Source organism: Hylobates moloch, unplaced genomic scaffold, assembly GCF_009828535.3.
Source record: "Hylobates moloch isolate HMO894 unplaced genomic scaffold, HMol_V3 SCAFFOLD_14, whole genome shotgun sequence".
Classification (NCBI taxonomy): domain Eukaryota; kingdom Metazoa; phylum Chordata; class Mammalia; order Primates; family Hylobatidae; genus Hylobates; species Hylobates moloch.
The window spans coordinates 64767619-64793959 of NW_026652289.1; the positions used below are offsets into that span (position 1 = coordinate 64767619).

General features: G+C 41.9%; 1 protein-coding gene across 5 annotated transcripts in view; it reads right to left on the minus strand.

Annotated features, from left to right (window-relative positions):
- SNX1 (sorting nexin 1) overlaps nt 1–26341 on the minus strand; it is a 52160-nt gene that overhangs the window by 10605 nt on the left and 15214 nt on the right. For all 5 annotated transcript variants that reach the window (XM_058427314.1, XM_058427313.1, XM_058427312.1 and 2 more), the window contains exons 2-11: nt 20870–20981; nt 15188–15315; nt 14580–14646; nt 9638–9681; nt 6636–6777; nt 5284–5362; nt 4732–4807; nt 2506–2619; nt 2214–2307; nt 645–850 (exon numbers count right to left, since the gene is read on the minus strand). In XM_058427314.1, coding sequence (XP_058283297.1) covers nt 645–850; nt 2214–2307; nt 2506–2619; nt 4732–4807; nt 5284–5362; nt 6636–6777; nt 9638–9681; nt 14580–14646; nt 15188–15315; nt 20870–20981 — 1062 coding nt within the window. The remainder of the gene's footprint in view (nt 1–644; nt 851–2213; nt 2308–2505; nt 2620–4731; nt 4808–5283; nt 5363–6635; nt 6778–9637; nt 9682–14579; nt 14647–15187; nt 15316–20869; nt 20982–26341) is intronic.

A 26341-nucleotide genomic window follows, 5' to 3' on the forward strand; every position in this document is an offset into this window, starting at 1 on the left:
ACTAGGAGTGCTCACGGGGAAATCACACTGCTTGATCACCAGGAGAGTGAGGTGCTTGACAAGGGGCAGGCTGGAATGTTACCAGTGTGGGGTGGCACAGCACAGTAAGGCTCTAGTGACAAGCTCTCTCAGTCCCCTGGCCGCACTCCTCCATGCAATGCCAAGCCAGTTCCATGTAGTTACCTGACTGCCCATACTGGAAGGACAAGTGGAAGCCAGCAAGAGCTCTTAACCAGGGCAAAGCCACCAGTTACTGTTAAGGAGGCAAAGACCAAAGGACTGAGGAAGTCACTGCTCCAAGGAACCAAGAGAGCAGGTCTGTAAGCAATCTTGCTTCAAGAAAGGACCACAGAGGACACTGTCCGGCCTCAACAATAAAGGGCAACTTATTTGGAAATTCAAGAGTGGTCTTTTCTCCAAATGCTATCTAGGAATCTTGGCTGTGGGGCTCAAAATGATTCAGTGATAACTAGCTAATAGGTGAACAGATTGCTTGGTTTATAGGATACCTTTCCTCTTAAAAGTAGAAAAAGTGACACCTATTTATAAGCTATAATGGGATGAAACTGTCTTGGGAAGGGGACTAGCAAAGGAAAAAGAAATCAAATCAAGGGAAGGAGGAGAAAAGAAAAACAGAAGCTTACACGGACTATGGCCAGGAGGCGAATGTAGTCACTCAGGAGCTCAGCAAGGAGGAAGAAGTCATTGTTGGCCTGTTCCTGGTGGAGCTGCTCAATTTTTTCTTCCACCTCAGCCAGCTGGGAGAGTGCCCGTGACAATGCCGTGTTGTCCTCAGAGCTCCCAAGCATGGCTAGACTCTTTGCAAACTGGGCTGTGTTCAGCGCTAGCTCTGGAAGGAGGAAAAGACAGCAGAGGCCTCTCTGATCTCACAAGGAAAAGGGACAAATCAGCTGACACTGCATGGCATGTCTCAGCAATGCTGCCCACTGCATATCTGGGAATTGAGGGCTCTGCAACCCAGTCACTTACACCACAGTTAACTGTATTCAGAGAGTAAAGAGAATGTGGCCTGGTCACAGGAGCAGGAGGGAGAGGCACTAGCTGTCCTGAGTTTCACTGGGTTAGGCCTACCTGAAGGAAGCAGCTCCAATATCCCTGGAGAACCAAAGCCCAGTTGTTAAATAACAAACAGGCCAAAGAAACTATTCTTATATTTATGTTAAAGCTCATGAGTGGTAGCCTCTCTGTACAAGAGAGAAGAGTGAATATATGTGCACACCGTATAGTCTTGCACGTTCTAGAGTAGGGCAAACTTTGTGTAAAGGAGTGCAGTGGCGCCATCTCAGCTCACTGTAACCTCCGCCTCCTGGGTTCAAGCAATTCTCTGCCTCAGCCTCCCAAGTAGATGGGATTACACATGCCCACCACCACACCTGGCTAATTTTTTGTATTTTTAGTAGAGACAGGGTTTCATCATCTTGGCCAGGCTGGCCTTGAACTCCTGACCTCGTGATCTACCTGCCTCGGCCTCCCAAAGTGCTGGGATTACAGGCGTGAGCCACCGCGACCGGCTGATAATAAATTTTTTAGACTTTGCAGACTACACATAGTCTGCTACAGATTCTTTTCTCCCCTCATTCATTCCTTTAAAAATGCAAAAACCTAAATTTGTAGCTCATGGCAATAGGAACCAGGGTCAGATTTGGCCCATGGGCTAGATTATACTTTGCCAGCCCTTACTTACCCTGGCCTCATGCTATGGGTCTTCTGTCTGTTTCGATTTCTAATTATCAGCATGTTTAAGGCAGAGAGGGAAAAGATTCAAACTGGGAAAATTTCACAAGCTCTTAAGCAAATTTCACTAAAGAAAGACGCAGAAGGATTAGGAGACAGGTGGTTTCCTTGCATTTACGCATTGCTGGTTTGACCATGTAGCTAAAGCATGTATGACATCATTTTGGATGTAAGCCATCAACTCAAAATCAACAGAAGCCCATATCCCAGGTCATGCTGTATCTGGGATGGCTTCCCTGCATCCCTCCTAGGTAGAAATTACAATGCCCACAGTGGTTGAATCATGTTTTCTGCCAGGAGACGCAGGGCATACCTTTTTTTATCAGAACATCAAGGACCAGGTGGGCTGAGAATTTCAACTTGGATGGCTGAGAGGATTGCAACAGCATGCCCTCCATCTCCAGTTCACTAGAGACAACAATTTCCCCTAGCTCCAAGTGCATTTCAGAGCTTGTTACCTTTCCTGTGGTTGACTAGAGTTTCTACAACAGCATGCAGTTTCCGTAAGCGCTGCTCCTCACACTCTACCTCCTGGAGCTTCTCCTCAAACCACTGAAACACAAAAGCCCAGAACTTTAATGAGATTACTTTTATAGGTGCAGTACAGTCTTTCTTTAGCAGTTGTTTTTCAAAAAGGGACTGAAAAATCTTATAAAAAAGTTTCTAATCTCGGAAATTTCAGGACTCCTTAGGGGTTCTGACCCATAAGCCTGAGGTATAGGTGGAGGTAAGAGGCACAGGGCTACTCACAATGTCCGATTCATTCATCTTGATGGTCATTTTGCTGACGGCATCTGTGGCTTTGTTGAACATCTTGAGGAGACCAGCACCACTCAATGTCTGGGTACCCACGGCACGTGGCAGCTATAAGACCAAGAAGGCAGGGATGGCAAGTTATCTGCTGCCCCTATTTTAGGTTCAGAAGAATTAGTATCCATCAGATGGCATGCCCAAAACTTGCCAGACAAATTATTTGAACTGTAAATTGTTTTCAAAGGCAGTCTGAGTAATCCACAACTAACATGTCCATAAAGAAAAATCAAGAACCATGTTAAAAAGATCAGCAACATTTTCAGCTTTTGATATTTTATACAGAAAAAAAGTAGACTAGGGTGTTACGTGGCCAGATGACCTCAAATTGAGATTGTCTGCCTACCCAGGCATGAACTGCTTAAGTACCAAGCACACTCTTGTTAAAAGTCAAAAGTTCCCTTGGATTAGCGTACTTTGTACAAAACCAGACTTAAAAGACTTAAGACACTGAAATTGTGCTGTGTTCGAATTTTCTTCAGTGAACAAATATCCAAGGACAAGAAAATTATTGATTCAGATCAAGGCTACTTTCAGGGATAACCTAGTAGTCAAGCATGCCAAATATTTAGAAACAATCTGATTGCTGTTCAGTCTCCCCAGTACTCTCCCAGGGCATGGAAAGGACACTGAAAAATCTATAGCATATACAGCATACTATGCTAAAAAGTCAGATTTTAGTGTTCAGGACTCTATGGCAGTAGTTTTTTTTTTTTTTTTTTTTTGAGACGGAGTCTTGCTCTTGTCGCCCAGGCTGGAGTGCAGTGGCATGATCTCAGCTCACTGCAACCTCTGCCTCCAGGGTTCAAGTGATTATCCTGCCTCAGCCTCCCAAGTAGCTGGGATTATAGGTGCCCACCACCACGACCAGCTAATTTTTGTATTTTTAGTACAGAAGGGATTTTGCCATGTTGGCCAGGCTGGTCTCGAACTCCTGACCTCAGGTGATCCTCCTGCCTCAGCCTCCCAAAGTGCTGGGATTAAAGGCATGAGCCACCGCACCCGGCCTGGCAGTAGTTCTAAACTTGGGGCCACTTTGCTTCCTAGGGGACATTTGGCAATGTCTAGAGATGATTGTGGTTGTTATAACTGGGGAGGGGGTGCTACCTGGATCTAGTGGGTAGGTACCAGGAATGCTGCTAAAACCCCCTGCAATGCATAGGACAACCCCTACGACAAAGAACTATCTGACCCAAAGTGTCCACAGTGCTGCTACAGACATACCCTGCTTAGGGGTATGGAGTAAAGACGAGAAGGTGAAAAGGAAGAAGGGATTTAAGAATATCCACAAGAAAAGACTAAAAGATTTGAAGAATTTGACAGGGAATTTTTAATGAAAACATTTCATTTTAGAGGAAAAAAACCCCTCATTTATTTAGTATCATTTTCTTCACTGGAGTAACACATACTATATACAAATGAAAGAAAAATTTAAAAATAAAAATTAAAGCAAAATGATAGCCCTACCCGGTCACTTACTTCCTTCTAGTTTGCTTTCCTGTGAGATAAAACATTTCACTCCAGTGTTTCTTTTCATTCTTAATGACTTACATGTTTCTACAGCTGTATTTATATGCTATTTCATGTTTCACATTTTGTAATTATTTTAACATATATGACTATGTACTAACATTTCTGTATACTTTATGATGAGAATCAAATATTTGGTTATATTGATATATTTTACTTAATTCTTCCACTGTTAGCAATTGGGCTGTTTTCAATTTTTGAGAATCATGACTAGCCTATGCATAGCCTGTGAAAGAGACGGTCTACTTCAATTAACACTTTTCCTAAATGGCAGTTCTGTGGTTTGCGGTAACTGGTTTTTAACCAGTGACCCGCCTGGCATAAAATATGCATTCAATCTGAGCCAAGAAGTAACCTACAACATGCCAAGGACCTGCCAAATAGATCACTGTGTTGATCCAGTAAGACAATACTAGGCTGCTATTTGACCCATACAACCAACTGCTTTTGACTTTGGGCAGAGCTTCTTTTATTTCAAAGGCTGAAAAATACTTCTCACTCTCAGGGGTTCACACAAAACTAGGATACAGTCTAGTACTAGGCATGTTAAGTGCTCACATATTTTTGGAATGAGCTAGTTTCATTTCACTAGGGGCAGATATAAATTATGAAATTCAGTTTGCACTGAATACTAACCTCTTCTTTTTCCAAGAACTCTCTGACGTCAGGGTCCTGTAACATAGTAGGATGATTTACAATCCTCTGCAGGTACCTAAAAGGTAAGCAGTTATCATCTGGTTAGTTGAGCTGGCCTCAGAAGGTTCTGGGCGTCACAAAGTGCTGGCAGTGATACCATGTCTTTTGTACTTTTTGTACTTAAAGTACCCTGAGATAAGGTACTTAAGCAGGACTCTCCTTGTAAGCATATTCAAGTTCACATTCCTGACATTTCCAAAAAGGGAGAGAAAAATAACTGGTCAGAAAGAAACCTCAGAGCTATTCATATTTGATTGTCTAAGAATATGACTGCCTGCTCACTCAGGATGGGGAAAAAACAGAAGATGGTCTATTCCCAAGAAGTGGGAAAATAAGCGACTCAGGAAAAGTTAAGAGATAATATGGAGGTGTGCAACTTCAATTCCTTCACGTTTCATCTCTAACTCAAAGGACTGTCTCATCATTTAGACTCACTTTTCAGCTTCTCATCTGTCCTCACGTTATTCAGGAAAATTGCTGTATGGCACTTACCTTTCTAAAGCAGCCCTCCGTTTTTCAAGAAATTCTGCAGAAGAAGAATCTTCCTTCCCAACTTTCACTTTTGTCATCCCTAGAATGGAATTTAAAAAGCAAAATAACCATAAATCATCATGAACAGGATAAATCCTTTTTTTTTTTTTTAAAAGTGTCAAGAGGAGGAAAGGCAGTGAGAGGCTAGCACACAGCCGAAGGCCACTTCTGTTATGTGCAGGGATGAACAAAAGGTTCTTTTTTTTTTTTTTTTTTGACACGGAGTCTCGCTCTGTCGCCCAGGCTGGAGTGCAGTGGCGCTATCTTGGCTCACTGCAAGCTCTGCCTCCCAGGTTCACGCCATTCTCCTGCCTCAGCCTCCCAAGCAGCTGGACTACAGGCACCCGCCACCATGCCCAGCCAATTTTTTGTCTTTCTAGTAGAGACAGGGTTTCACTGTGTTAGCCAGGATGGTCTCAATCTCCTGACCTCGTGAACTGCCTGCCTCGGCCTCCCAAAGTGCTGGGATTACAGGCGTGAGCCACCGCGCCTGGCTGAACAAAAGGTTCTTTACATGAGAGCCACTTTTGAAAACTAGTTTCTAAGTGCTGAAGGTTCTAAACTCTAGGACTTGCAGAGTAAACATTTTCTTAAAAAGGCAGCCATGGAACCCTGAGTACAAACATCAACTGATGTTAATGAAGAGGCTCCTGGCCGGGCGCAGTGGCACACACCTGTAATCCCAGCACTTTGGGAGGCCAAGGCGGGCGGATCATGAGGTCGAGAGATCAAGACCACCCTGGCCAATGTGGTAAAACCCTGTCTACTAAAAATACAAAAATTAGCTGGGCATGGTGGTGGGCACCTGCAGTCCCAGCTACTGGAGGCTGAGGCAGGAGAATCGCTTGAACCCAGGAGGCGGAGGTTTCAGTGAGCTGAGATCGCGCCACTGCACTCTAGCCTGGTGACAGAGTGAGACTCCACCTCAAAAACAAACAAACAAACAAACAAAAACCAAAAAACCAAAAAAACAAACAAAAAAATGAAGAGGTTCCTTCCTCTGACCCCTAATCCAATGTAGTCTATTTCAATCTGGAGGCAACAGCAATCATTTAAGACTCCTGCAGACCAACAGAAAACAAATGAACATAACAACTCTGGAGGCTAAACCCAGAGCTCCTACTGCATCCAAGGAGAACATGCCAAAATATGCTATTTTTCTCTAGACCTCCAGGGTAGGAAAACACTGGAAATGTCTCTTTTCTAACCACAAGACTGTTAATAGAAGTAGTCTCATATACTAAACAGTAAGTGAATTTTGGAGAGAATGCAAAGGAAAACAATCCAAGTGGAATGAAAGACCACAGGCTTACCTATGAGGCTCTTCTCTGGTGGAGGAGGGACAATGAAGCCATTCTGAGAGTGCTTCTCGGAAAGCTTCTCATAAAGACCCAGAAAGTCACTGAATCTTCTTTTTACTGCAAACTGTTTGCTTCTGAACAATGGTAAGCTCGTCTTGGGGACAGGAAAAAAAACAAGGCAATTTCATTCCAAATAGGGGATGGTATCTTGAAAGTCATCCTATTGACATTAAAGAAACCCATTTCCCAGATCCCTGCCCTTCAGTCACCAGGCAAATAACTTTCTCCAAGGCAGAGAGTCTTAAACTTTTTAAAACTATAGTTCCCCCTTTGGCATTCTGGGAGCCTAAGGAGCTCTTCTCAGAATAATGATTTTAAATGCAAAAAATATATAGGATTATAAAGGCAACCAATTAAATTCAAATACATCTGAAGCCATGGTGACCTTTGAGAAAAAAAAAAATTCAAATACAGTTTCATTCCCAGGTTAAGAACTCTTGTTCTAAAGAAAGAAATGTTCAGTTCTAGAATTCTACAGTAACCAGTAATCCATTCATCTTTTATTGACTTTTTTTTTTTTTTTGGAGATAGGATCTCACTTTGTTGCCCAGGCTGGAGTGCATTGGTGCAATCATAGCTTACTGCAGCCTCAAACTCCTGGGCTTAAGCAATCCTCCCACCTCAGCCTCCCAAGTAGCTAGGAATACAGGCACACACTACCATACCCAGCTCATTCTTTTTTTTTGGAGACAGAGTCTCGCTCTGTCACCCAGGCTGGAGTGCAGTGGCGCGATCTCGGCTCACTGCAAGCTCCGCCTCCCGGGTTCACGCCATTCTCCTGCCTCAGCCTCTCCGAGTAGCTGGGACTACAGGCGCCCGCCACCACGCCCGGCTAATTTTTTGTATTTTTAGTAGAGACGGGGTCTCACCGTGGTCTCGATCTCCTGACCTCGTGATCCGCCCGCCTCGGCCTCCCAAAGTGCTGGGATTACAAGCGTGAGCCACCGCGCCCGGCCCCCAGCTCATTCTTCACTGCCTTTTTTTTTTTTTTTTTTGAGATGGAGTCTCATTCTGTCATCCAGGCTGGAGTGCAGTGGTGCAATCTTGGCTCACTGCAACCTCCGCCTCTCGGGTTCAAGCAATTCTCGTCTCAGCCTCCTGAGTGGCTGGGATTACAGGCTCCTGCCACGACGCCCGACTAATTTTTGTATTTTAGTAGAGATGGGGTTTCACCATGTTGGCCAGGCTGGTCTCAAACTCCTGACCTTAGGTGATCCACCTGCCTCAGCCTCCCAAAGTACTGGGATTACAGACGTGAGCCACTGCACCCAGCCTCATTGATTTATTTAAGGGTATTAGCTGCTGGAATTACAGCAGCCAAACTAAAGACAGACAAAAAAAAGTGCTTCTAAGAAGGGGAAGCAGGTGATGAGCAGGGTGGGAATTGGATAAAATGTCTAAGCTGTAGACAGTAACCTCTAAAGTATCATAATCTAGAGCTCACAGGACGCAGGCCAACAAGTAGTAGAGAGACAATACAAAGCAGATTTCTACCAAAAAAGGTTAGGCCTACATCTCAATGACAGTTCACTTTAAACTCACCAGATAGGCAAAATTTAAGGAGGTTGGCCTCACCAATTGCTGGCAAGGAAGTGAATCAATGGGAACTTTTATATACTGCTGATGGGGTATAAATTGATACAAAGAGTTTAAAAAACAGTTTGTATTCTTTGTGTCCAATATTTGCAGTACCTATGACCCACAGGAATTACTCCTGGTTACACACTCTAGAGAAACCCTTCCACGTGTGCACTAGAGACGTGCAAGAAAGTTCCCAGTTACAAAAACCAGAAACATGTTGACAGCAGAAAATGTTCACAACAGGAAAACATAAATATTTTGTGGTATATGAACTAACTACAGCTATGACCATCAAGGATGGGTGAGAGAAACAATGCTAAATAAAGCAAGCACAATTATCAGCACGATACTATTTTTTTTTTTTTTTTGAGACAGAGTCTCGCTCTGTCGCCCAGGCTGGAGTGCAGTGGCGCGATCTCGGCTAACTGCAAGCTCCGCCTCCTGGGTTCACGCCATTCTCCTGCCTCAGCCACCCCAGCAGCTGGGGCTACAGGTGCCTGCCACCAAGCCCAGCTAATTTTTTTGTATTTTTAGTAGAGGCGGGGTTTCACCGTGTTAGCCAGGATGGTCTCGATCTCCTGACCTCGTGATCCGCCCACTTTGGCCTCCCAAAGTGCTGGGATTACAGGCGTGAGCCACCGCGCCCGGCCCCCATGATACTATTTTTATGAAACTCAAAACAAAGCAAAACAGTCTAATATATATATACACATATACACATATACATATATATACACATATATATGTATATGTGTATATATATGTATATATATGTAAAGATTTCTTATAAAAGAAATGAGAGACAACTCAGGAGAAAGGGCATCTCTAAGGTATGAGGCAGGGGATATGATGGAAAAACATGCAGGTGGGTCCAATGGTACTCAACTTAAGACTAGTGGTAAGTTTAGGGCTTCATTTATTATGCTTCATAACTTGTATACAACATTGTGTACATTTTGTATGCATTAATATTATATACAAAAGAAGAGCAGACCAGTGGGGCAAAAGGTTAAGTATTAAAAAAAGCTCTCTGAAACCTCAGAAGCATTGAAGATTTTAAAAGATAGTTTAGGACAATCTGTGAATCTAGCTCCAAACCACATGGTTCTCTAGGAAGGATGGGGCTGTATCAGATATACCACGACTTAATAGAACCACATTGAAATGTTAGCTTTCTGGAAAAGTATTAAAAAGACTCAGTCTGGAGTACCCAGATGAGATTACCAAGGGGATGCAGGCTTGCTCCATCTTGAGTAAACATGAAGATGTTGGCAAAGAAACAAAGGAGATACCCAGAAATAATCTGAATGATGACCTTGGTATAAGCACCAAAGTCTATGAAGACGGTCATCAGCAGGGTCACCTGGACTCACCTGTGTTGTAACTTTGTAGGCTACATATGCATTCATACCATCCCCTGTGGGAGAACAAGAAAGCAGAAGATTATCTTGCAAACCAAAGCAGTGCCAATCCAGCTAACATTTAACCAGGAATCATAAAAGCCACAGGAACCCTGGATAAGAAGGGATGCTTGTTTCATCTCCAAGCTTTATATGCAATCTTAGAATCCAGTTCCTACTTTGCCTCAGGGCCTCTGTGGCACATAGTAAGCCCCCATGGATGCTGGCTGGGCCCCAGTTTGAGTTACACAAAGAGTCAGCCCTCTGTTCCAAAGCCAGGCCAGGCTCCATTTATACCCTCCACAAAGCAGCACTGGATACTGACAATCCATCAGTTGTTACCATGCCAATATTTGGGCTGGCTACACACATCTGTCCGAAACCAAACAATTCTCTTGCTGTATAAAGCAGGAGGAGAAGGAAGCAACTGATGTAAAAGGAAACAAGTAGTTCTACCCTAGGCTAGCTCTGGGCTCGATTTGCTCTTTCAGAAACATCGTCACAACCCCCTCCATTGGTGCCGGGGGGTACACTGACCTCTCTGATCTAGCATGTTCACCAAGAGCAAAGGGTCTGGCAGGAAGACACTTTGGCTGCCTAATGTCACACAAATCTCCCTTTCCTGGAGTAATTATTTTTATGAAAAAGCCTTTGACTGTTAAATAATTTGGGATTCAAGCTATTGTTTTTGTCTGTGGTGATGTCCTGACCTAGACCACTTAAGGAGATAAAGATGCCACTGATACCCTGAGAACTGAAAAGACATATTCTGGAATCCAAACAGACATAGCTCCAGTGCTGGACTATGGTGTTTGGGGTTGGTTTTGTTCCCTGCCTCCCCCACCCTTGATTCCTTCCCACATCAAACAGGAAAACCTAGGTCAACAGTTACCAGCTGCTTAAGCCCCTGAACTGGTTCTGGGGTGAGGGGTGAGGGGCCAAGGGAAGGAAGAGCAGGCAGTACTGGATCAGCAGCATCACACATTATAACTTGGTTTCAATAAGATGGCTGGAAATGCCTGCTTTTTGAAAAATTTACCAAGAATTTGAAGATTACATAGGAATACAGGGCTTGTCTGCTATACTTCTCCAGCCCCTACCAAAAGGGTGTATATAAAACAGAAACTATAAGCTAAACTTTAGAAATTATTTTATACTGATTACCAACTTTAGTTCTCTTCTAAACCACCTTACTAACATTACCCAATACTACTAAGGATGTTTACTACTGATAAAAGAAAAAAAAAGAAATCTAAGTTTATTTTATAGAATATTCAAAATTTCATTCACAGCGGAATAGTTATGGTCAAATGTCCAAGAAGTCAATCCCACAATTTAGTGCCTCCAATTAAGAAAGTCTAAATGCAAACACAGAGAAAACAGAAAAGCAGGATCTTCAGATATTTTGTTTCTCAGCTGCTTTTACTTAGGCAATGTACATGAAAAGAGACATATTGCATGTACATAGAGAGCACACAGATCTGCAAATGAGCTAGTAATACAAGGCTTTAAATTTACGTAAATTTCCAGAATAATTTCAGAGTTGAAGATAACATATGCAAATTACCAAGGCTCTAAAAAGTATATCCTGGTAAAAGTTAAATTCTAAATTATTTAGATGTGTGCAGGAACAAGAAGCACATGTTGAATAAACAGCCCACACAAACAGAATGTGTTGTTATAAAGATCAGGTCTTGAATATGAAAATATTTTAATTAGCTGGTTTCTTGGCATCAACATGACTAAGAAACTAGACTACAGTGCAAAGAGATGAAAACTTATCACCAAGAGTGATTTGTGTTTAAATGCATCTGATCCATGGGCTGTTTAAATTACTCTCTGTAATGGGATAAATTGTGTCCCCTTCAAAATAGGTATGTTTTACGTTCTAACTCCCAGTTCCTCAGAATGTGATCTTATTTAGTAACAGGGTCTTTACCAATGTAATTGAGTTAAAATGAAGACATTAGGGTGGGCCCTACTCCACTCAGGTTGGTGTCCTTATTTGTTAAAGAGGGAATGTGCACACAGAGATAGACATGCATACAGGGAAGGCAATGTGGAGATGCTTAGGAAGGATGCCACATGACAGCAAAGGCAGAGACTGAAGTGATGCATCGACAAGCCGAGGAAGGCCTGAGACTGCCAGAAGCTGAGAGAGAGGCATGAACAGTCCTTCCCTAGCGCCTTCACAGTGAGAATGGCCTGCCGACACCAGGATTTGAGATTTCTGGCCTCCAAAACTGTGAGAAATTTCTGTTGTTTTAACCAGTTTGTGGTACTTTGCTACAGCAGCCTTAGGAAACCAGTATGTTCCCTCTCCTGGTTCAGACATCATGACTTATTACATTTTAAGAGAATAAGTGCCATTCATTCATCTTATTCCACCAAGGATTTAAAGCAGTGAATAACTAGCTTAAAATTAATGTTTATAGAATATCCATAAATATTAGAGAAGCAAGAGAGAATCTAGACATATCATCCAAAGTCCTGGTCCAGGATCTATCATGGGCCACACTGTGCCCTCACAGGAAAGCTACTTCCTTTTTGGTCCTCAATTTCCTTTTCTGTTAGATGAAGAACTGCGTAAGATGCTCAAAAACATCCTACCAGTCCAACAGTCTGGGAAAAGTAAGACTCAACAGTTCAAATTAAAAAAAAAATTTTTCTTTCTGAGACAGGATCTCACTCTGTTACCCAAACTGGAGTGCCGTAGTGTTACCTCAGCTCACTGCAGCGTTGACCTTCCAGGCTCAAGTGATCCTCCTACCTCGGCCTCCCACTACAGGCATGTACTGCCATGCCTCTGTAATTTTTTATTTTTTTGTAGAGACGGCTAATTTTTTACTTTTTGTAAAGTCATGGTCTTGCCATGTTGGGCAGGCTGGTCCTGAACTCCTGGGTTCAAGTGATCCTCCTGCCTTGGCCTTTCAAACTGCTGGGATTACACATGTGAGCCATTGCACCTGGCCTAAAATCAACAGTTTAATGACAACCATTTTGGCCGGAGACCAGGCTAGGCAACATGGTGAAACCCCGTCTACAAAAAAATATAAAAAAATTAGGCCGGGCGCGGTGGCTCACGCTTGTAATCCCAGCACTTTGGGAGGCCGAGGCGGGCGGATCACGAGGTCAGGAGATCGAGACCATGGTGAAACCCCGTCTCTACTAAAAAAAATACAAACAATTAGCCGGGCGCGGTGGCGGGCGCCTGTAGTCCCAGCTACTCGGAGGCTGAGGCAGGAGAATGGCGTGAACCCGGGAGGCGGAGCTTGCAGTGAGCCGAGATTGCGCCACTGCACTCCAGCCCGGGCGACAGAGCGAGACTCTGTCTCAAAAAAAAAAAAAAAAAAAAATTAGCCAGGCATGGTGATGCACACCTGTAGTCACAGCTACTCAGGAGGCTGAGGTGGAAGGATCACCTGAGCCTGGGGAGGTCGAGACTGCAGTGAGCTGTGATCGTACCACTGCACTCCAGCCTGGGGGACAGACAAAAAAAAAAAAAAGACAACCATTTTGGCATAAAGTCTAACAAGTTCCTGTCCCTAGTTCCAAAAAGACCAGGAGTTGAGAATTACATTTGTCCTCTTAACTGTATAAACACCACTCCTGTTTAGGAAGACAGGCTCTGTATAGCCTCTTCCGTAAGGGACTACAGCTAGAACAAGGAAAGATGAGGCCTATTGTTCTCCACTCAGGGATAACTCTTGCAAGCTTGGGAGAGGGGAAAGCCATCCTAAAAATCCAAGTCTAGACAAAGTTAAGTGTTATGCTTTTAGAAGATCTAACTTCAATTTTGAGTACAATTCAACCTGGATCCCACAGATAGACTTCCCCACCTCATAAGGTTATCAAAAGTATGTGTATAAATGAGAGTTTCAAACTTCTTGAGGGAAAAAATAAGTTCAGTGTCCCTCAATTTTAGAACATGTATTTTTTAGGGTGCTTACATGGAATTTACCATCTCAAAAGACAGTAAAATGGTCTTATCAACTCTGAAGGAGAAGATAATGTTGTTTTTTTGTTTTGTTTTGTTTTTAAGACACAGTCTTGCTCTGTTGCCCAGGATGGAGTGCAGTGGCATGATCTCAGCTCACTGCAGCCTCCACCTCCTGGGTTCAAGCGATTCTCTGGCCTCAGCCTCCTGAGTAGGTGCAATTATAGGCGCACACCACCACGCCTGGCCCATTTTTTCATTTTTAGTATAGATGGGGTTTCACCATGTTGGCCTGGCTGAACTCCTGACCTCAAGTGATCTGCCTGCCTTCGCCTCCCAAAGTGCTGGGATTACAGGTGTGAGCCACCATGGCTGGCCTGTTGGGGTTTTTAAAAAGAGACTCTAGCTGGGTGCGGTGGCTCATGCCTGTAATCTCGGTGCTTTAAGAGGCTAAGGCGGGAGGATCACTTGAGGCCAGGAGTTTGAGACCAGCCTGGGCAACATAGCAAGACCCCATCTCTTAAAAAAAAAAAAAAAATTAGTCGGCATGGTAGCATGTGCCTGTAGTCCCAGCTACTTGGGCGGCTGGGGTGGCTGAGGTGGGAGGATTGCTTGAGTCCAGGAGCTGGAGGTGATAGTGAGCTATGATAGTACTACTGCGCTCCATTCTGGGTGACAAAATGAGGCCTTGTCTCTAAAAAACAAAAAAACCAAAAGAATAAAAATAAAAAGGGATTCTAGTAGTATTTGATGACTCTGATTGTTCTTCCTGAAGCCAAGAAAAGACTGACTAACGCATTGAGTAACTGCAGTCTCTGGCCTCAGAAACATAGCAAGGGGTCTACTTTTACAGAAAAGATACTAATGAAGTACTTCACATTGGCTAGTTCAACTCTGGGGGTAGCCATCCTGAAATTAGCTACCTATGCTTTCCACAGCCACATCCTAACATCACAAGGAGTCCTAAGAACCACTTACCTATCTTCTCAGGATCAGTTATACCGACTGTCAAATCAAATTGATCCTCCTGTTCTTCTTCCTCTAGCTTTTTAAAGAAAAGACAAATCATGAGAGTTGACATGAAAAAAAAGCTATCAATTTTACCCTGTAATAACCTTACACCAATCTAATAAAATCAAGATGTATCCTTCAGTGTTCAGCTTTTGTCCATTCCCAACAATCCCAATGAACCAACTCTCAAAATTTTAAATTAGGAGCCAGCTTACAAGTCTTTGTTACATGTATCCCCTTAAAATCTTATTTTGATGACAATGAATAACTGCCAGATTTAGAAAGACTTGCCTCTTGCAGGCTAGGAAGGGAGTGAGGAGAAACTATACTCCTGAATATGGAAGCTTCACACACTAAGTATCTTTAGTAACCATTGAAAGCCTTTGTGCTCTGGGCAATAGATACTCTGCCCAAGAAAGACCTCCTGTATTGGATTCTGGCTGTCCATTAACCATAAAGATCTCCTTCAAGAGTCATAAATATTTTCCCAAGGTTCATACTCAACTACACTTCAGACTGGCAGTACACAGTCCTAAACATCTAAAAGCGGTAAGACCAAGAACACAGATTCTCACCTCCTCATAGGTTGGCTGGGGCTTCGAAGAATTTGTGGCTTCCTGCGGAGGAAGAGAAATGAGTGTTTTGGCTGGCACCTTCTTCTGATTATTTTGTGTGCTGTCCAAGGATAGCTCCACTGTGGCATCTAAAATGAAGTTGATATTTTAAAATGAAGGTCAGTAATGAGTCTTTGAAGGCTAAACTTGTGTAGGCTAAGAACTTACAAGAACAATAGCAAGCACTCTCAATACACAGAGGCTCTTAGACTAAGAGTCATAAAATGTTTACAAGGAGAAAAGGGGAGGAAGGTAAGGGAAGTGCTCTTCTAGCACAGGCTTAGTAGAACAACCTCTCCTTCTCCTTTCCAAATACACCCACTTGGCTACCCTCTCCTACCTAGAATTTAGGCAAGAACCAAGGATAAGCAAAAAGACAACACAGCCAAAATAGGTTTATCAATTTTATTTTTTTTAATTTTATTTATTTTTTAGACAGAGTCTCACTCTGTCACCCAGGTTGGAGTGCAGTGGCACGATCTGGGCTCACTGCAACCTCCACCTCGTGGGTTCAAGTGATTCTCCTGCCTCAGCCTCCTAAATAGCTGGTACTACAGGTGCACACCACCACAGCCAGCTAATTTAGTTTGTCAATTTTAATCTTAGGAGTATTCCTTTAGAACATTATATGAGCCCTATTTATTCTTGTTATAATTGTTTGTAAAAGGCTGGGCACAGCGGCTCATGCCTGTAACCCTAGCACTTTGGGAGGCCAAGGTGGGCAGACTGCCTGAGCTCAGGAGTTTGAAACCAGCCTGGGCAACATGGTGAAACCCCGTCTCTACTAAAAATACAAAAAAACAGTAGCCGGGTATGGTGGCCTGAGCCTGTAGTCCTAGCTACCAGGAGGCTGAGGCAGGAGAATTGTTTGAACAGGGAGGCAGAGGTTGCAGTGAGCCAAGATCGCGCCACTGCACTTCAGCCTGGGCGACAGAGGGAGACTCCGTCTCCAAAAAAAAAAAAAAAAATTGTTTGTAAAAGAAGTTCAGATATTTGCTTTACACACCAATATGATAGAAGAGGCAGGCATACTGACAGGAAAAAAATGACGTCAAAGGAAGAGTCAGGAAAACTATAAGCTAGAAAAAAATGGAGCCAAGATACAAGCACAGTAACATTTGGGAAAGGGCAGTTTTCCACACCTGATGACAGCACTGTTATTTTGTCATGGTTTAAGAATTTTTCCTAATGGTTTAGATCTCCTTGTAAAGGTTAAATTATACTTAATATATGCTATCCAATTTGAGAAAAAAGACATGTAATATCTGAAAATCTTTCTACTCAAAACAGTTTAAAAAATAATGCTTAAGGTCTGCCTTTGTCTATCTGGGGAGAACTCAGTTGAACAGAACGACTCATTCCCTCAGTGCTCCAGAGAAGGGACTTTAAAAATAGCATTATGTACCATTCTTAGGCATTAAAATTTTTTATGCAAATAAAAAGAATGCACTTTCAACTTGGAGCAATGGAACTAGATGCTCTAAGCCTAAACAGTCCAAACTTTTTTTCTTTTTTGGTAACAGAAAACATAAATATCAATTTGGGTTTGGTCTGATCAGTAGGTATTCTTTTTTAATTTTAGGAAATTCAAAGAATGCTGTTTCTTCTTCTTTCTCATTTGGGGCTAAACGAAACCAGAGATGATGGTTTATGCATATATGCGTATAGCATAATCAAGTCCCAGATCAGTATTCTAATCATTAAATGTGAATCAAGTCTGCAAACAGGGTTGCCACACTGTTAGAAATGAAATCTGATCCCTATCAGGAAAGCGAGAAAGGTGGTAACACAATCTGACTCTGGGGTGGGAGTATAAAACGAACAAGCAAAAAAGTACAGTTGACCCTTGAACAACACAGGTTTGAACTGCATGGGTCCATTTATACATGAATTTTCCTCTGCCTCTGCCACCCTGAGGCAGCAAGACCAACCACTCCTCTGCCTCAGCCTACTTACTCAATGTGAGGATGCAAGAATGAAAACCTTTATGATGAACCACTTCCATTTAATGAAAGGTAAACATTTCCCTTCCTATGATTTTCTTAATAATTTTCTCTAGCTTACTTTATTGTAAGAATACAGTATATAATACATGTAACATACAAAAGACATGTTAATTGATTATCTTATCGGTAAGGCTTCCAGTCAACAGTAGGCTATTAGTAGGCTATTAGAAAAGTTTTGGGGAAGTTATAAACAAATTTTTGACTGCGCCTGCATTGTTCGAGGACTAACGATACATATAATGAACACGCTAGGATATTAGGAGTCTCTGAAACAAGCAACTAGTTGAAGTATGCGTAGGATATTCACATCACACAGATCCCACACAAATAATTTAGTTAACAAACATGTTTGGAAATGAAACAGGAAGTATCACTCATCTAAAATATTTGGCCCTTTAGAATGCTACTAAAAACCTTTTGCCAGCTTGGGCAACATGACAAAAGCCTGTCTCTACAAAAAATAAAACAAAACAAACATGCAAATATTAACAGGTGTGGTGGTGCCCACCTGTGGTCCTAGCTACTCAGGTTGAGGTGGGAAGATCACTTGAGACTGGGAGGTTGAGACTGCAGTGAGCCATGACCACACCACTGCACTCCAGCCTGGGCAACAGAGTGAGACCCTGTCTCATAAAAAAAAAAAAAGAAAAAGAAAAAAAAAAGCCTTTTGAAGAGCTGTGTATCTTCTACCGAAATTCATGTGATAAAGATGCCAAAACTTATATTAAAACATGCTTTTCTCTTTGAACTCCTGTTAAGAGTACTGGAAAAGCATTCAGGCTCCATGAGAGACTCTGATCATCACTAGATTTATTATTTAAAAATGAAATCAGAACATTTAAGTTTCCACAGTCAAATATCTAAAACAACTGAGAAGCTACTGAAGTCCTAAACTAAATGTCTCATTGTAGACATTCCATTCTAGAGATAGCTTATGTTCCTTTCTTAGAAGTGAGGCAGGTATTGGCTACTTAAAAAACTAGTAGGCGAATGAGGTAAATCAGTATCCTCGCTATGAACAAATATGACCCTAATAAAGATCTACATGTTCATGTGTATAAAACCCAATCACTGGGCAACTATCACACTAAACTATCAGGTCAGGTCTTCTTATAATGAAAGATCATATAGATGTTAAGGTCCCAAAGATAGAAAATTCACTTTCTTTTCAATCTGCCATATAACCAAAGACAATTCATTATTTGCCTTCATATCACTTCTCCTCCAGAAATTTATTTTTATTTTTTAATAGAGATGAGGTTTTGCTATGTTGCCCAGGCTGGTTTTAAATCCTGGGCTCAAGGAATCTTCCCACCTTGGCCTCCCAAAGTGCTGGAATTACAGGCCTGAGCCACCGTGCCTGGCCTCCTTCACAAATTTTATCCAAAAAATAATCAGTATCAGAATAAATACTGTATATTTGAATTTCAGGGATGAAGGGAAGTGGAAAATCTCAATTTTTCTATTCCTTCTTCTAATCTCTTCTTTCCTTGTATGTTTTTTAAATTTCCTACCAAGGTTCTAACGTAAGAGTCGTCCCAAGATCTTACCCTCCACCCTCATCTTTCTCCCTCCTCACCATTGACTCTTTTGAGGATCTCGTTCACATGGAAGTTTCAACTACCACCTCTAGAAAGATGATTCCCATATGTCCAGCTCTTGTCTTTCCTCAGGTAGGAAAGAAAAGTTCAAGTCACCTCCTGGGTATTTCCCTTTGCATTTCAAATTTAAAGTATCTAAAACCAAAGCTAACTTTTTTCCCAAAGCCAGTTTCTTCTTTAGAATGGGGTTCTATAATGATACCATTTTCTTCTCAACCCTTGGACTTGAAACCTTTTGACTTTGTCTTCAATCCCCACTTTTTTTTGATACCCATTATATTCAATCACTAAAATCAGACTTTGTTGATTTCCCTTTTGAAAAGTTTTCACCTTTCCTTTCCTGCTTTTATTACCTTATGTTCAGTCTTTGCTATTTCATTCTTGAACTCGTTTGTGATTGCCTTCTAAAAATTATCTGGTCTCTGCCCACTGCAACTAATTTAATATAATTCCAATTCCACTAGGTCAGTCTTCCTAAAACATTACTTTGCCCATACCACATTCCTTACACAAAGCTGCCAATGGCTTTTAATTGGCATTAAGATGAAAATCCAGACTCGAATTATTAACGTCTAAGGTCCTCCCCAAATCCGTTTCCAAATTACATTTCCAGCCTTATCTTCCATGACTTCTACAAGAATGTCCTGCTGTGGTCCACCAACTTTACTGACTGCCGCTCAAACATACCTTATACTTCCTGCCTAACCATGGGGCCCCTTTTTCCTTTTCTCCTACATAAATCCTGCTTCTTCCAAGATCTTTCTTCCTTCCTTTCTTTCTTTCTTTCTTTCTTTCTTTCTTTCTTTCTTTCTTTCTTTCTTCTTTCTTTCTTTCTTTCTTTCTTTCTTTCTTTCTTTCTTTCTTTCTCTCTATCTTTCTTTCTTTCTCTCTTTCTTTATTTTGAGGTAGAGTCTTGCTGTGTCACCCAGGCTGCAGTGTAGTAGCACAATCTCAGCTCACTGCAACCTCCACCTCCAGGGTTTAAGCAATTCTCCTGCCTCAGCCTCCTGAGTAGCTGGGAGCACAGGTGTGCGCCATGGAACCCAGCTAATTTTTTATATTTTTAGTAGAGATGGGGTTTCACTATGTTGGCCAGGCTGGTCTCAAATTCCTGACCTCAAGTGATCCACCCACCTTGGCCACCCAAAGTGCTGGGATTACGGGTGTGAGCCACTGTGCCCGGCCCAAGATCACTTTAGACAAAATTTTTTCAACAATAGCACTACTGACATTTTGGGCTAAACAATTCCTTGTTGTGAGGGCCTGTCCTGTTATAGAGTGTTTAGCAGCACCCATGGCCTCTACCCACTAGATAACAGTAGTACTCCCAGCTGTGACAACCAAAAATGTCTCCAACCGTTTCTAAATGTCTTCTGGGGGGCAAAAGCACCCCCTCTGTTGAGAACAGCGCAGCACCCCTCAACAAAGAATTATCCAGCCCAAAATGTTAATAGTGCCAAGGTTGAGAAACTGTCCTATACTAGTGTTTTTCAAACTGGAGGTTACAGCCTGTTGGTGGATTGTGAAATCAATTCAATGTGTTGCAAAGAGCACTGAAAAAGGAAACAATAGAAAGTTTCAGGCTGTATTAGAAGTAGTAAGGGCAAGTCATTTAATAAAACTTTTGTTTCTGTTTTGTACCAGTATGCACATTTTTGGATTATGACACCAAATGCATTTCTTACTCCTAGTCTTGGTCACACAAGGCTACAGGTACTGCTTTAGTCACTGGTCTCACACTCCTCTGAGCTCCTGTGACTTAGTATTTCTATCATTCCTCCAGCTGCATTTCTGTTATTGTTTAACAGTTTAACTCACCTTCTTAATCAATTGTGTATTTATATCTTACTCCCTAAATCTGAAAGAATCTTGATGGCAGGGTCTGTATTTCATGTACTTTGGAATCCTCCACAAAAGTACTTTACATAAAGTTATGTGCCCAATACATTTTTTTTTTTTTTGGTTTTGACTTTAACTCAGCAACTTAACAAAGCCATTTAGAAGGTTCCTAGAGTAATTTTTGAGTCCAAACTTGCCTGCAAAGAGATCCTGTGGCTCTTGGTCTTGTTCTTCATGGATCCCATTTTCTTTGGAGCCATTGTTGATGGGAAGAAGGGATGTAGTTCTCTTTGGAGACTGGTGCTTACTCTGAAAACAAAGAGATACTCTGAATAAAACACTACCATGAAAAACAAACCCAACTTGCCTAGAAAGCAACTTTTAATGCCTCCCTCAGTTGCCACCAGTCAGCCAGTTCAATAAGCAGCAAATCATTATCAGTAAAGTAAGTGCTGCTCAAGTCATGACAGAGCAAAAATAAGTCTATACATTTTAGGGTTAATTTCTAACAACATAACCTCGCTCAAATACCCTACCCCAAAGCACATGATACCAACATGGGTATGTGTACACACAGATAATTTTCAAAAGAACATGTCCAAATGTATTTCTCTTTCTCAGTTGATGACCTTTATTCTTTCAAATGCTGACTGTGCACATTCTAGTGACCAGGATACTGCATTGGAGCCCAGAACTCAAGCTCTGACCCATGCTTACTTTGTAGCCTCAGCTAAACTGTTAACTGAAGCCCAGTTGTGTGGATATTACTGACCCATCTGACACGCAAAGGAAGGTATAACACTATGTTCTAATGCTGTTAAAAGTAAAATTTATCCTTTCATCCTTAACTCACACAAATATAATTTTCAATAATGCCCTGTGTCATTGGGTGTTATTGAATTGGGTGTTATTAAAGCTAGGAGAATAAAAACTAATCATGCTTAGCCTAGTAGGCACATGGTGAAAATACAGTCAGTCCATAGCCTTTATTCAAAGTTCAGTGATCAGCCACAAACAAGGGTGGGGTGGGTCCCCAGACCGGTACCAGAGTGAACAAAGCTGGATTGTGCAGAACATGAACTGAAAGTTGAGAATCTGGCTTTTGAAGCAGTGTTTTGAAGTCAGACCCTAAGGGCAAATCAGTTAAAAGACCTGGCTTAAGGAACCTTTTATGACACATTTCCTTAACAAATCTGAGGGAGTTTGTTCCTTGGAGACAGACCTTTTCTGATCCAACAGAAAGAAGTGAAACGACAATCTATTTGGGTACTCTAAATTTGCAAATAGCTTCATCTAAATATTGGGGACAGATTTCAGAAAAGACACTGTTAGCAGGTCTGAGGGTAGTGAGTTATCTCAATTGACTGTTCAGTCAGTTACAGATCGAAACCCTTGTTTGATATTTCCCCACTTCTCACTACTGCACTTGACTAGTCTTAAAAAATTTTTTTTGAAGAAAAAAGAACAAGAAAAGAAACATACTAACATTTAGACTTCTATGAGCAAACAATCCTTCTACTGGAACTATTCCCTGCTAATGAAGTTTCATGAACACTTGGTTGTATAAGCTTAAATGTTATTCCAAGTCTGTTAGAGACAGTGGTCCTGTCCTCGAGCTGCTTTAACAATCTTAAAAACAAAACTAAAAAATCACTGCAGAAAGACAGAGACAGGATAAATACAAAGGCAGCATTTCCCTTTTGCTTCACCCATCACCAATAACCAACCACCTTCTTCCACAACTACTTCCTTCCTACACTCTTGTACAGTACATAGATCTCATATGAAGCCATCTGATTTCATTCACTTCCTACTGACACCAGTCATCTCCAAATCGAGATCTATGAGATTAAAATCCAGTATACATTAAGGATACATGTATACAAATGTAACTTACTAGTAGCTCACAGGGGAGACTAAAACAACAGAAAAGGCATAGGTTAGAATTTAGAAATTTAAAAAATGCCTAGAAGGACCCATTCCTGTGATATAAAGATGAATAAGCCAACTTTCCATTTCTCATCCACTACTTAACTTGGAAGGTTAATGACTAAGAATATTTTCTGGAGCAGTGTTAGAACAGTAGCCTATCTTTCCCTCAAGAGACAGATCCACACAAATGGGATACTGCAGTGAAGTACTAATACTGCAGAGAGTACTAATACCTCTCTTCCTCCACCTAACTTTTTTCAAAAGCCCAAACTGTGGCCACATGTGGTGGCTCACACCTATAATCCCACCACTTTGGGAGGCCAAGGTGGGAGGATTGCTTAAGCCCAGGAGTTGGAGACCAGCCTCAGCAACACAGTGAGGCCCTGTCTCTAAAAAAAAATTTTTTTAAAAGTAGCCTGGCCTGATGGTGTGCACCTGTAGCCCCAGCTACTCTGGAGGCTGAGGTGGGAGGATCACTTGACCCCAGGAGGTCGAGGTTGCAGTGAGCCATGATCACACCACTACACTCCAGCCTGGCTGACAGGGCAAAACCCTGTCTCAAAAACAAAACAAACCCAAACTGTGATTAAAACAGACTTATGTTCCCTTAGTAAGCTAGATAACAACTACCTGTGAATCTCAGATATCCTCTGGGACTCCATCCCAAAAATCACACATGGCTGAGTTCTAAGAGAGCTGAAGATAGACATGACCATACTTACTATCCTAATCTTTTTTCTGTAGTTCTCTTACAAAATTAATCTTCTACCTATGTAAAACTCTGTGTCCTGTTTTTTCCCCTCTACTGCCTGAGCACTTTCTCATGTCATTAAAAAGTGTACAAAAATCCCACTTTTAGTTACTGAACTCTCCTTTATATGGATATAAAACATAATCATTCCCCTAATGCTGGACAGTTTCCAGGTTCCACCAAATACTACTGTGAGACCCATCCTATATATACATCCACATCTGATTATTTTCTTGGGATAGATTCTTAAGTAGAATTGTGGTATCAAAGGCTCTGCTAAGCTCCCTTCCAGAAAGACCAACAATTTACATTCCCCCAGAAGTGTATAAGAGTGCAGCATCCACAGCAACACTAAGCATTCTTTTAAAAAATCTTTGTGCCGGGTGCAGTTGCTCACATCTGTAATCCCAGCACTTTGGGAGGCAGAGGTGGGAAGATAACCTTTGGGAGGCAGAGGTGCCTACATAACCTGAGGTCAGGAGTTTGAGACCAGCCTGGCCAACATGGTGAAACCTTGTCTCTACTAAAAATACAAAAATTAGCCGGGTATGGTGGCGGGTACCTGTAATCCCAGCTACTTGGAGATTGAGGCAGGGAGAATTGCTTGAACCTGGGAGGCAGAGGTTGCAGTGAGCTATCGAGCCACTGTACTCAGCCTGGACGACAGAGCGAGACTCTGTCTCAAAAAAAAAAAAAAATCTTCACTAGGTTGAGCAGTGAAAATTTCTTTCCACTCATTTGCTGGTCATTTGAACCTGTGACTTGTCTTTATGTTCTTCACCTATTTTTCTATGCTAAGTTGGCATTACTTAGGTGTGCATTTTTCTTTTTCTTTTTTTTTCTTTAATTGTGCAATGGCGTGGTCTTGGCTCACTGCAACCTCTGTCACCCGGGTTCAAGCAATCTCGTGCCCCAGCCTCCCAAGTAGCTAGGACTACAGGCACGTGCCCCCACACCCAACTAACTTTTTTGCATTTTTAGTAGAGACGGGGTTTCACCATGTCGGCCAGGCTGGTATGAAACTCCTAATCTCAAGTGATCTGCCCACCTTGGCCTCCCAAAGTGCTGGGATTACAGACATGAGCCACTGCGCTCACCCTAGGTCTGCATTTTTCTTACACATAAGTATGTTAACCCTTTCTCTCGCATATTGTACAGTACCCCTCCCCAACTTTCTCTCTTTTGATTTTTTTTTTTTTTTTTTGAGATGGAATCTCACTCTGTTGCCTAGCCTGGAATGCAATGGCGCGATCTTGGCTTACTGCAACTTCTACCTCTGAGGTTCAAGCAATTATCCTTCCTCAGCCTCCTGAGTAGCTGGGATTACAGGCACCCGCCACCACGCCTGGCTCATTTTTGTATTATCAGTGGAGACAGGGTTTTATCATGTTGGCCAGGCTGGTCTCGAACTCCTGACCTGAGGTGATCTGTCCACCTCAGCCTCCCAAAGTGTTGGGATTACAGGTGTGAGCCACTCTGCCCAACTCTTTTGATATTTTATTTTTGTCCTTATCAAATTTATTTCCAGCACTGGAAAAATTAAGTTTTTTTAGGTTGAAGAGTACCTTGAACGCAGTTGGCCTTTGAGGCATAAAAAATTATCAAGTTTTACTTAAAATCAGATTTTTAAAAAAACTGAGGAGAACCACTTTTAAAGAAGAAATGGACTCATGTTCATGGTATCCTATATTCACATGGAGCAGTTAAAAGAAAACAAGTCTTCCATGAGATTTGAGTCCATAATAATAGCACATTATCAAAATACAAAGCCACCTGGACATTATAACACACTTCATATGCTATGTCTAAGATTAAGGCTGATTTTTATTAGTATTATTAAAGTATAGAAAGCTAATTTTAAATCAACAGTTAAAATTTTATAAAGAATTTACTTTGGGGGAAGGGGAAAACACACTGATTAATTCAATGGCAAAACCAATACTAAAAATAAGCATTGCTTTATAACCCTTTTTTTTTTTTTTTTTTTTTGAGACGGAGTCTCACTCTGTCACCCAGGCTGGAGTGCAGTGGCGCAATCTTGGCTCAATGCAAGCTCTGCCTCCCAGGTTCATGCCATTCTCCTGCCTCAGCCTCCCGAGTAGCTGGGACTACAGGCGCCCACCAGTACGCCCAGCTAATTTTTTGTATTTTTAGTAGAGACAGGGTTTCACTGTGTTAGCCAGGATGGTCTTGATCTCCTGACCTCCTGATACGCCCACCTGGGCTGGGATTACAGGCATCAGCCACCGCGCCCGGCCAATAACCCATATTTTAAAAAAACTCCTTAGCAGTCAGTAAGTCACATAACTATTCACCTGTGTGAAAGAGGCTAAATTTCTAGGCAAGAAACTATTCTCTGTGATGAAAATACTGTTTGTGACACAGTAAATAACGCCAAAGAACTGCCCTTGCTTTTTTTTTTTTTTTTTTTCTTTTCGCAGCTAAAATCCTAGCTGGGATATCCCACACTACTCCCTTTGGCTGTTAATTCTAGCCAGTGGTTCTACTGATAAGCCTGTTTAAGAGTTCAACTGTTTCTGTTTATAATTAAAAGAGCATACAGACAGACCAATACTAATTCGCAGAGAGGTACTAGAAAGGTGTGCCAGAAAGGGAGAGCACTTTTGTTAAGAGCAGGTATTTCTCCACAATTACCAGCCTCAAGCCATTCTAGGCCACTAGCAGAATTTTCTTAGCTCAGAGGACAGACATGGGCTTGCTGCCCCTCATAGCTGACGAAGCCATTCACTACTTTAAGTACTGCTGTGATTCTGGGCAACTTCCTTTTAGGTTGTCCAGTTGTGATTCTTCCTCATGTTGCTTAACTGCTCTTTGCTCCACACGGAACCCTTACATTACAGTCAAAGGATCTCAAAAGCATAGGTACTGTTAAAACTCAACTGTATTTAGAGGTCAAATCCAAATTAAATGGTAAGGTAACATGGCTCTTGAAGGATGAGATAACTCATTTTTTGAGGGAAAATTA